The sequence below is a fragment of the Sander lucioperca genome, chromosome 10, assembly GCF_008315115.2.
Source record: "Sander lucioperca isolate FBNREF2018 chromosome 10, SLUC_FBN_1.2, whole genome shotgun sequence".
In the NCBI taxonomy this organism is placed as follows: domain Eukaryota; kingdom Metazoa; phylum Chordata; class Actinopteri; order Perciformes; family Percidae; genus Sander; species Sander lucioperca.
Genome location: NC_050182.1, coordinates 8,880,772 through 8,892,131, shown reverse-complemented (window position 1 = coordinate 8,892,131; position 11,360 = coordinate 8,880,772). Strand labels below are relative to the sequence as shown.

Here is an 11,360-nt window from a genome sequence, read left to right as displayed (position 1 = left end):
AGAATTTGGCAGTGATGGTATATTCTCTTCTGGTCCAGGACTTTATAAGACTAGACCTATTCACAATGCAGCGTAACATATAATAACCCTAATATGTATATATATATATATATATATATATATATACAGGGGCGCAACTACCCAGTGTCAGAGGGGTATGCAGCAACAATTTTGGCGCCCCCCCCAAAAAAAAACCAATAACAAGTAAAGAAATGTGTGCCGGACATCATCATGTATGGGGTTTAAATAATGAAGGGTTAGCCTATTTTAAAGTATATCAGCCACTGTAGGCCTAGCATTATTATAAATAATTATATATATATATATATATATATATATAACTGTACTTTATTTTCGTACAATGAATAAATCATCATTGATGGCACTCTACGTGATGTCATCACTGATCTCATCTCTACCTGATGTCATCACCGACCTCATGTCTCTCTCATTCACTCCGTGCCTGTGTTCTTCTCCACTAAGACATATTGTCATAGCCTGTATATGTCTGACAGCACAGCTGACAGCTAATGGTAAAACTAAATCTATTAATGACTTCATGGTAAACCAGAGTTATTGCATAAGTTATGTTTTCCAGCTTCTTGTCATTTATTGTGCATGCTACCTTATATTTACCAGTTGTTATGTTACCTTAATAAAATTGAGATATGTCATGCATTTGGCTGCTACATTCCCAGTGTTAGCAAATGCTAGCTAGTCCGTTAACATGAATATTTGCAAGCCTCCAAGCACAGACGTCACACTTTAAATCCTAAATGTTGCCTCTTACCATCCACTTATTTAACTGCTGTCACATCCCTTAACATGTCATCTCCTTTTCCTTCTTTCTTTTCTTTCCCTATGCGTCACATATTGCCGCATATATATATACATATATATACATATATGTATATATATATATATATATATATATATATATACATATATATACATATATGTGTATATATATATATATATATATATATATATATATATATATATATATATATATATATATACATATATGTGTATATATATATATATATATATATATATATATATATATATATATATTTACATTCTCCTTCAGCTGAACACAGTGTGTCCTTTATCTCACTCTGAGTGAACTTGAACGTGTCTCTTTGTGTTTGAACGCCACTCTGACCTCTGACCTCTCTCCTCCAGCTGCTGTCTCGCCCGTCTCCACGGTAACACTGAGACCTCGAATAACCTGCTGAAGCCCCGCCCCCCCCCTCTGCTCTCATAGGGGTCAGAGGTCAGAGGGGAGGGGGGGCATCAATCAATAAGAGAGGGGGGGTTCGTAGAGAAATGAAGTTGATTTGTGGAGAGATGACGACCTTTCACACACTCTGTAACACAAGTTCAAGAGCTAAACACACACACACACACACACACACACACACACACACACACACACACACACACACACACACAGAGACACACACACAGTGTAATGACAATATAACCTCTCATGTCTGAAGTATAAATACTTCTTGATTTATAATAATATAACAACATGATGGCTCTAGAGAAACATACTGCTCTCAGCCTCACGTTGCTCTCACACTAGTTAACGTTAACTCTATTATCCTGAAGGAGACGCAGCCTGTAACAAACATATTAACTCCAGGAAAATATATAAGATTTAACTCGTTTATGACTGTATATTTGAACAGAAAGACGAGTGAAAAAGGCGAGAAAAATACGACAAAAAATTTCAAATAGAAACCAACTAGAAGAATACAATCTCTCCTATTCGTATCATTGATTATTTGTTGTCTTAACGTCATCAGCTGGAGTTTATGTAAAATAATCTGAATCTGAATCTGTTCCAGCGATCTTTCTTATTTTGTCCTTTTTTATTAAAGTTAAACGTCTCGAGTCCAGGAACCTGAGCATCAGTTGACTTGTTATTTCTGTTCACATCAGACAAGATTATCCGTGTGTGAAATATTTAAATGTTTATGAATATTTATGAATATTTAAATATTCGTGCGACAGAATAAAGTCCTCATTGTGAAGTGGAACTCTTCACATGCTAATAATTATTCTAATGAAGTGTGGGAAACACACACACACACACACACACACACACACACACACACACACACACACACACACACAGAGACACACACACACACACACACACACACACACATACACACACACACACACACACACACACACACACACACACACACACACACACACACACACACACACAGAGACACACACACACACACACACACACACACATACACACACACACACACACACACACACACACACACACTGAGCCTGCAGTGACCTTTGACCCCGCCCGTCTGCAGCGGCAGGAGGTGAAACAAACGCACCCAGAAACAGAGTGTGAGTGAGTGTGTGTGTGTGTGTGTGTGTGTGTGTGTGTGTGAGTGTGTGTGTGTGTATGTGTGTGTGTGTGTGAGTGTGTTTGCAGTGAGTTTCTCCACTCTGTGTGTTTGTGTCTGTTGATCTCTTCTAAACTCAGAAGTTAGCGTTAGGTAACGCCTCATTTGCATATTTAAAGATCACATTTCAAGCAGATAATAATTGTCTCAATGTCAGTAACCAGCTGAGATCTGTTTCTGTTTTCAGACTCTGAGCCAGATATATATCTTCTTCTTCTCTGTGTTTTGGCTCTTTGTTCAGAGATCATTCATAAAAACATGGACCCTGATCAGCTGCAGTGTCTCCCCTTAAACCATTTTCATTTCAAAGATTAGTCCTGGACCCCCCAGGGGAGATCTGACCCTGACCCTGAACCTGACCCTGAGGAAGAGGAGAGGAGAGGAAGAGGAAGAGGGGGATGGTCTGCTGCTGCAGGCAGCTGATGGAGGTCAGAGGTGATTCTCATTATTCTGATCTCTGAACAGAGGAGATGTGCAGCGACGGAGGCAGTAGAACAACAAGAAGACCAGCGAGCTAAAACGACTGTTTTATCAATGGAGTCTGGTGGCTCTGCAGAGGCCAGAACTCCACTCACAGAAGGGATGATTCTGTGTCTGACCGGTTTCTTCCTGGAAACTCTCCTCAGAGAATCAAACCAGACACATGTGTTTAAACCAGTTTGGTGTTTTGGTGAATTCGGCATCCAATGGTGAACTGAATCTGTTCTCTCTGATCTCATCAACGCCACCAGACTCCTTTAACAAAAACACACATTTAACCTCCAGAACATGATGCTAGCTGCTGCTCTACCGCTGCCTCACTTAGTTTGGGTTGTTGGGTCACTTCAGTGTTTTTAAAGATTTTTTTTAGGCATCTATGCCCTTAATCACCAGGACAGCTAAGATATTTAAGGAGGGTGGCCGGTTAGCTCTGTTGGTAGAGCAGATGCACATATGCAGGGCTTGTTCCTCGACACAAAAGGTCCAGGGTTCGAGTCCAACCTGTGACGGTTTTCCTGCATGTCTTCCCCCTCTTGCTCCCCTTTCATATCTCAGCTTTCCCGTCCAATAATGACAGAAAATGCCCAAAAAAAGATATGAAAGAGGAGAGAGAGGACTCAGATTCATACCCTGTACCTCTGTGTCAAGGACCAAACCTCCACATATAGGCGCGCGCTCCACCAACTGAGCTTCCCGGGCGCCCACTCACTTTGGTGTTTTAAAGGGTTGCACACATATTTCACATTAAAAGCCTCCGAAGGCTAACACACTAACTGGTTTCAGTGGTTTCTCCACCATTCAGCCTCTTCATCTCATCTTAAACACATATTTAGTATTTCTTTCATTCTGTTTCTGTATTTATTTGTTATTCTTATGTTCCTATATTTAATCTGTGTGTTTGTAAAAGTGATTCTGATTCTGGGTTTCTGTGTCTTTGACCCCCCCCCCCTCCCCCACAGATCTGTCTACTGAGGGTCAGAGGTCAGGGGTCGGGGGTCGGGGGGGTGAAGAGCAGCAAACTGAGCTGAATGTGTTTCAGACACACACACACACACACACACACACACACACACACACACACACACACACACACACACACACACACACACACACGTCATGTGTGTTTACACACTCAAATTCAAGTTCACTAGTCAAACATCTGTTCAGACTACATCTATATCTATATCTATATATATATATATAGATAGATGGTCCGATCACCACCGCATTGCTGCGCTGAGCAGCGTGCCTCCTCCTCTGAAGGTATGTTTCCTCTGGTTTAGTGGAAGGATGGTTAACCTTTTTGCAGTTTTTCCCTCATTAATTATGAGGTTTAAATACTTAAATTTGGTGACTTTTTATGCACTAATTTGTGCTGAATTAGCTGGTATCTTAATGAGCAGACCTTTTGATGCACCGAAAGAATATCATGTACACGCACATACACACACACACACACACACACACACACACACACACACACACACACACACACACACACACACACACACATACACACAGACACATAAACACAGAGACACATAAACACACACACACACAAAATGTTTACCTTATTTAGGATATTTGCATTTGCACTTGTGTAACGGTGCTGTACCTTGTACTACGAGGCGTCCCAGCGCCGTTCTCCTGGATCTACTTCCTGGTCTGTTGGCTGAACAAACGTAAACTCCTGAATGCTGCAGCGTGGCGTCTGAGATCATCAGGTTTCCTGTTCCCAGCACGGCGATCCCCTCCACGCCGATGGACCGCCCGTCTGGAACACATTAGGAGCCGTTCTTTCACCCCGTAGTCACCAAGTAAATACTGGACCCAGTCATCAACCAACCACATTTCTCCAGAACATTCTGACACCAACATGTTATCTTTCAGACGGACACATCAGGAGGAAATGAACTTTGTTCCAGACCAGTTTCTGACTCTGGAACAAACTCTCACAGAGAAGGTAACGGTAGCTCAGGTCCACCAACGCTCCAACAGAACTAATGTTCAACTAACTCAACAAAACTAGGGATGCACCGAATCTAGATTTTTGGGGTTGGGCTGAATCCTGAATCCCCTGGTTGAGATTCTGCTGAATCCTCGTCCCATCCTCAGTCCATGAACACAGTAAACTCATTAATGAAGTAAACAGTGACTGTCCTTCCTTTGCCGTACCTGAAGTTGCTGCATTTCGGCTGCTGTCTGTAGATTCATTCATCACAACTGGTATTCTTCTGGATGTTTCATACCAGATGTTGTAAAGCGGTGATGTTGTGTATAGTTTAGGGTCCTCGCCACCACCAGACTAATCAGCATTGTAAATTGAACATGTAGCTGGACTTGAATGGCCTTCTTTTGACTGAAAGTACTGCCAAACTACACTTTTTCTGCTCACCAGTTCCATCTTCACTTTCTCACAGCCTGCTGCATTGAACGCTCCACCTACGTAAACACCTTCCTGTAATCAACGGCGCCGTCATTACGGCGACCAGCGTAGCGAGTGACAGCGTAGGGTTCAGCAGAAACCCAACCCCGTCAAAAAGCCCAATATTCAGCCCAATATTCAGCCCAATCCTGGATTCAGTGCATCCCTGAACAGAACTAAAGTTCAACTAACTTAACAGAACTAATTGTTTGTGAACGCTGTAAAATAAAGCCGATGTTCCTGATGATAAATATGGCTTTTAGCTGATGTGTAAATATCAAATTTTAGCAAAACAAAACAATAAATTATACAAATATGACTTTTCATTATCCACACAACATTCAAACGAGGCCACAGCTGTTTAAGAGACAGGACCTGAGGACCGTTTGATACCGTTAATTGGCGCTGCGTTAAATGAGTAATAAACTGTAGTCAGAGAGAGTCTTTGAAGATGGTTACCGAGGCGACTCCAGGACACGATGGGGCGGGGGTTTCCCGTGGCGATGCATTCCAAGATGGCCGTCTGATGGACGTTGATGGTGAGGTTCTGCGGGCCGGACAGGATGACGGGTTCTCGGTACGTCCGGGATCCTGCAACTGGACCACAACCACAAAAACACAGCGTCAGCAACACAGAGAGACTAACTAAGTACATTTACTGCAGTACTGTCTGTACTTGAGTCCAAATATTGAGACGTCGGGTTGGTGTGTCAGAGCCTTAAGACTGCCTGATAACTTCTGCAGTTCTGTGTCTGTTGTTGTGTTGATGGAGCAGCTACGATGTTAGGAGCACAGGCCTGATAGAACCAAACTCCATCCAGAAAACAAGCATTTTAAAAGTTGTTTGCTTGTCGTGTAGTATTTAGATCTTTTACTCCAGTACTGTACTTCAGTCCACATGTTGAGGTACTTGTACTTTACTTGAGTCTTTTCTTTTCATGCCACTTTCTACTTCTACTCCGCTACATTTCAGAGAGAAATATTGTACTTTTTACTCCACTACATTCATCTGTCAGCTTTAGTTACTAGTTACTTTAGTTACTCCACTACATTCATCTGTCAGCTTTAGTTACTAGTTACTTTAGTTACTCCACTACATTCATCTGTCAGCTTTAGTTACTAGTTACTTTAGTTACTAGTTACTTTAGTTACTCCACTATATTCATCTGACAGCTTTAGTTACTAGTTACTTTAGTTACTCCACTACATTCATCTGACAGCTTTAGTTACTAGTTACTTTAGTTACTAGTTACTTTAGTTACTCCACTACGTTCATCTGTTACAGCTTTAGTTACTAGTTACTTTATTTACTCCACTACATTCATCTGTCAGCTTTAGTTACTAGTTACTTTATTTACTCCACTACATTCATCTGACAGCTTTAGTTACTAGTTACTTTAGTTACTCCACTACATTCATCTGACAGCTTTAGTTACTAGTTACTAAATACTTGTTCCAGCGCTGGCGTTTCTTACCGGTGACGGACAGCGTGGCCTCCCGGCTGTACCGAGTGTTGGCGATGTTGGAGGCGACGCAGCGGAACAAACCGCTGTCTGTCTTCCGGACGGCGGTGATCTGCAGCACGCCGTTAGGCAGCAGCGTGTACCTGAACAACAAGTACAAGTTAACAAAGTACACTTTAAATATTGAAGAAGTCAGTGGGGAACAGTACAACTTAAAGTACACGTTATATATGAAGTAGCTTAAGTTCAAACGCCCTACGGATAAACGTACCTGGGGTCTTCGGTGCTCAGCGGGAGTCGATCTCTCTGCCAGGTGATGTTTGCTTCTGGGATTCCGTTTACCTGACAGGTGAGTCTGGCCACGCCCCCTTCATCCACGGTGACGGACTCTGGGTGGGACAGAAACTTAGGGAGGGCTGGGGAGGGGCAAACTGATGAGTAACGCTGGGTGGGATCGCCACTTTACTGTTTTAATATATTATATAAATACTTTATATAGTTCCTCTATTTAGAAAGAAATGAGCTGTTTCAACTTTCATGTCTCTTCAGGTTGTTATCGTGTTGTTAGCATGTTGTTAGTCAGTCCTTCCAGAAAAATACTAACTACTAATCATTTTTTTGTGATTGTTTTAAGCTGAAATCCTTGATTATGCAACACGTTTTCTTAAAAGATGCGATGGAATATGCGGGATATGTATGCAATTTTATGCAATGAAATTGCGGGAACTTGCAAAAACTGTGGTTCCATCGTGGCTTCATCGCGGGGTTTGCAGCTTTTCGATGATGTTCACGTCGCGTAATTACGTCACTTCATAACGTTCCCATAGCAACAGGGGAAAATGGCTGCTCTTGTGTGAAGTCAACTTTCTGCTAAGATATATGTGACTTTTTTGCAACGAAAATGCGGGGATTATGAAAAAATGCAGCCCCCGCATAAATATGCAGACTTTGGCTGATTATGCGTTGAATTATACGATCGCATAATCACGTTTTTCTGGAGGGACTGGTTAGTATGTTGTTAGCATGTTGTTAACATGTTGTTAACGTGTTGTTAGCATGTTAGCGTGTTGTCAGCGTGTAGCTGTGACTCACATGCAATCTGTACGCGGGCTTTGCGGCTGACGAGACGTCCATAGCGGTTCTGCGCAGCGCAGTCGTACTCGCCGGCGTCCGTCTCGTTGCTGTCGCGTCTCTTGGAGAAGTTCCTGATGAGCAGTGTTCCATTGGCCAGCACCGTCGCCATGGTGCCCGTCGGCACGGGGACGCCGTTCCGTCTCCAGGTGACAGAGATTGGCCCCTCCCCCTCCACCTGGCAGTCCAGCAGCAGGGGGCGGTCCCTCGCCGCGATGACATCACCAGGCTCTTGGAGGAAGGCAAGCTCCGAGGCTCCGCCCACACCTGAGGGGGGAGGGGGGGAGACATCAGTATTTACACCTGGACATGGTTTTACCTGACAGCCACTTTTTCGCAGACAAAGTGACACAAACGTGTCCAAAAAACATAAAAAATTTCGGAAAAAGTGATGACAACCTGAAACAGCTTTAACAATGTTTAGAACAAAGTGACAAAAACTTTTAAAAAAACATGTCGACGAAAAAGGGAAAAAAACATCGAAAAAGTGCCAAAAACCTGCCAAATCTGTTTACACCTGGACACGGTTTTATGTTTTGTAACAGGTGTCTGTCACTTTGAACAAGAGCGCCGTAACCGTCGTCTAAAAGTCCTGTTTTTCACTGACTGGCTCAAAGGGACAGAACTCAGCGTGAACTTAAGCGACAAAAACATTGAAAAAAGTGACCAAAATGGAAGAAGTAATGAAAACATTGAAAGAAAGTGACAAATTTTGAAAAAAGTGACAATAATTTAACCCAACTGTTGTCCTCGGGTCAAATTTAACCTGTTTTTAAAGTTTCTATATCAGAAATATGGGTTTCTTTCAACCAAATTGTCCAAAAATAACTGGAATATTTAAAAAAAATATTTAAAAAAATAATGGTTCCATACAACACTCTTCACAAGTAAAATTACAGATCAGTTCACTACTTGTATTGAATTGTGGGTGTTTTATTTAATATTATAGCATATTTCTGCTTTTTAACCTCAGAAATGTGGTATGATTTCATATGAATGAAGTTTATTGACCATGAATTCCAAGAATAAGTGTAAAACTCATGATAGTCATAGTCATGATAAGTTGATGTTAGTGGTGTGTATATGGTGGTGGTAGTGGGGAAAAAACGTTGAAAACGTCAAAGTGACAAAAATGTCAAAAGTGGAAAAAAAGCAACATAAATTTAAAAATTGCACCAAAAACAAAAAAGCCAAAAAAAGCAACAAAATGGAAAAAGAACAAGAAAAAGTGCCAGAAGCCTTGAAAAAAATGCTAAAAAAATTCTGAAAAATTTGTCAACATTTTTTTAGGCGGGAGGACAACAAAAGTGTTAAGTGTAAAGCAGCAAACACGTTGAATTAAAAAGGACAAAAGTATCGAAAAAAAAAACAATAACGGAGACAAATGTTCAGTGTTTCTACCTGGACACGGTTTTATGTTTTTAAACAGGTTTTAGTCACTTTTTCTCAAGTTTTTGTGGCTTTTTTTGACCTATTGTTGCCTTTAACTTACTTCCTTCTTTCAACTGACTTTTATTCTAAAAAAAGGGACACAAATATCAGAACAAAAGCTCCAAACAAACATGGACTTAAGCAACACTTCAAAGTACTGAACGAGACGCTGTAACCGAAGGCTGCAAATTCAGTTTCTGTTTTTTAAAAAATCCGAAAAATTGATGAAAACATTGATTTCAGCAATGACAATTTTTTACAAAAGTGACAAAAACTTACAAATAACATTGAAGAAAAGGGATAGAAATATAAAAATTGACAAAAACAATGAAAATCTTTTTAAAAGTGACTAAAACGCCAACGCGTCATCCAACGAATCTTCAACAACAACAACAAAGATAACATCTGACCTTTTAAAGTAAAACTTCAGTTAAACAGCAATCTCTCTCTGTCTCCATGTTTGTGTGTCTGAGTGTCTGATGGAACAACAATCTCTGAAACTGGTCCAGTATTAATAACCCTACAGGACTAATGTTCAGCAGCAGTTAGAGTCCACTAACCCACCAGACTCCATGTAAATAATCAGGACTTTTATCATTGTAAAACACACTTAATTCAAAGTGGACAGAAACTAAATAAAACTATGAAAAGCTGTCTTGGTTCATCTTTCCACTGTTCCAACAATCACCACTCTGGTTTGATTGAAATAAACCCTTAATTCACCCATTTACATGTGGAAATATGCTGGCTCTATACAAGCTAAAAGTACTGATTATTTACATGGAGTCTGGTGGGTTTGGTGATGGTGATTTCGGGGGCTGTTTCATGTTAAACTAAAAGGATCTTAATAGACCAGTTTCAGAGATTTTTGTTCCAGCTTATAGTTTTACAGTTTCTGATAAACTTCATTAAAAATACTCACAGACGGTCAGAGGGTGATGAAGGTGATGATGATGATGATGATGATGATGATGATGATGATGATGAAGCTGTTGATGATAAATAACAAAAATGCATTATCTATTCACTGTTGAAAACAGAAAATATGAATAAATATTGACCCAAAAATAACACGGATGGTTCCCTACAACGGTCTTCACAAGTACAATTATTGATCACTACTTTCATTTAAGTTTGGGCGTTTTATTTAATTTTATAGCATTTGAAAAACACCAGTCTCTGATTGTCCACCAACGTATGTTCCTCTCATATTAGACAAAATAATTCATACTTTCAGCTTTTTTTAAATTTAGGTATAAGTTCATATAAACCAGGTTTATTGACCATGAATTCCAAAAATTAGTGTAAAACTATAGTGGTTAGAAGTTGGTGTTAGAGGTAGTAAGAAAAATGTGTCAGATGTCGGAAAGGTACAAAAACATTGAAAAAAATGTCAAAAAAATGACCAAAAATGTCAGAAAAGTGTCAAAGTCAACGAAAAAAGTGTCAAAAAAGTAAATTTCCTATTTTGACCCGAGACGAAAACCCAATGGTTAAACCCACTGATGTTCTTCACAAGCTGTTGTGATTTTAAGAGTCTGTCCTCCAACATTTAGAGAGATTATGACGGATATAGAGACACCAACTATTTATACACTTTATTTAATGTTTTTGTCACTTTCTTCTGGACAGAAACTCAGAAACCTGGCTGATCTTTCCATAATTAATGCATGAACGGGTGAAGAGTCTGACTCCATCATCACCGTCTCCTCCTCCTCTGCATCTCTTTCACACTTGAACTTGGTCGAGGTCATTTTCCCAGGACCCGCCCCAAACCCCAGTCAGCCCCCCCCCTCCCATGTCCTCCATCTTATTCCAGCTGGTCCTTGGACTCGCCGTGACGTCTGGACCTTCTGTCCCTCAGAAACCTCCTCCTCCGTCTCTCTCTCTCTATAGTCTGAATGACAACAATAATCACGACTAAAGTGTGAAGCCAGACACAACAAACCCCCACCTCAGACCCCCAAAACACAACAGACCCCC

General features: G+C 40.7%; 1 protein-coding gene across 1 annotated transcript in view; it reads right to left on the bottom strand.

Moving 5' to 3' along the window:
- Positions 1-11,131, bottom strand: part of LOC116058487 (immunoglobulin superfamily DCC subclass member 3-like) — a 23,800-nt gene extending 12,669 nt beyond the window's left edge. Inside the window, exons 1-6 of the mRNA XM_031311317.1 lie at positions 10,996-11,131; positions 7,908-8,213; positions 7,087-7,231; positions 6,828-6,958; positions 5,812-5,949; positions 4,543-4,701 (exon numbers count right to left, since the gene is read on the bottom strand). Coding sequence (XP_031167177.1) covers positions 4,543-4,701; positions 5,812-5,949; positions 6,828-6,958; positions 7,087-7,231; positions 7,908-8,213; positions 10,996-11,131 — 1,015 coding nt within the window. The remainder of the gene's footprint in view (positions 1-4,542; positions 4,702-5,811; positions 5,950-6,827; positions 6,959-7,086; positions 7,232-7,907; positions 8,214-10,995) is intronic.
- Positions 11,132-11,360: the final 229 nt, after the last annotated feature.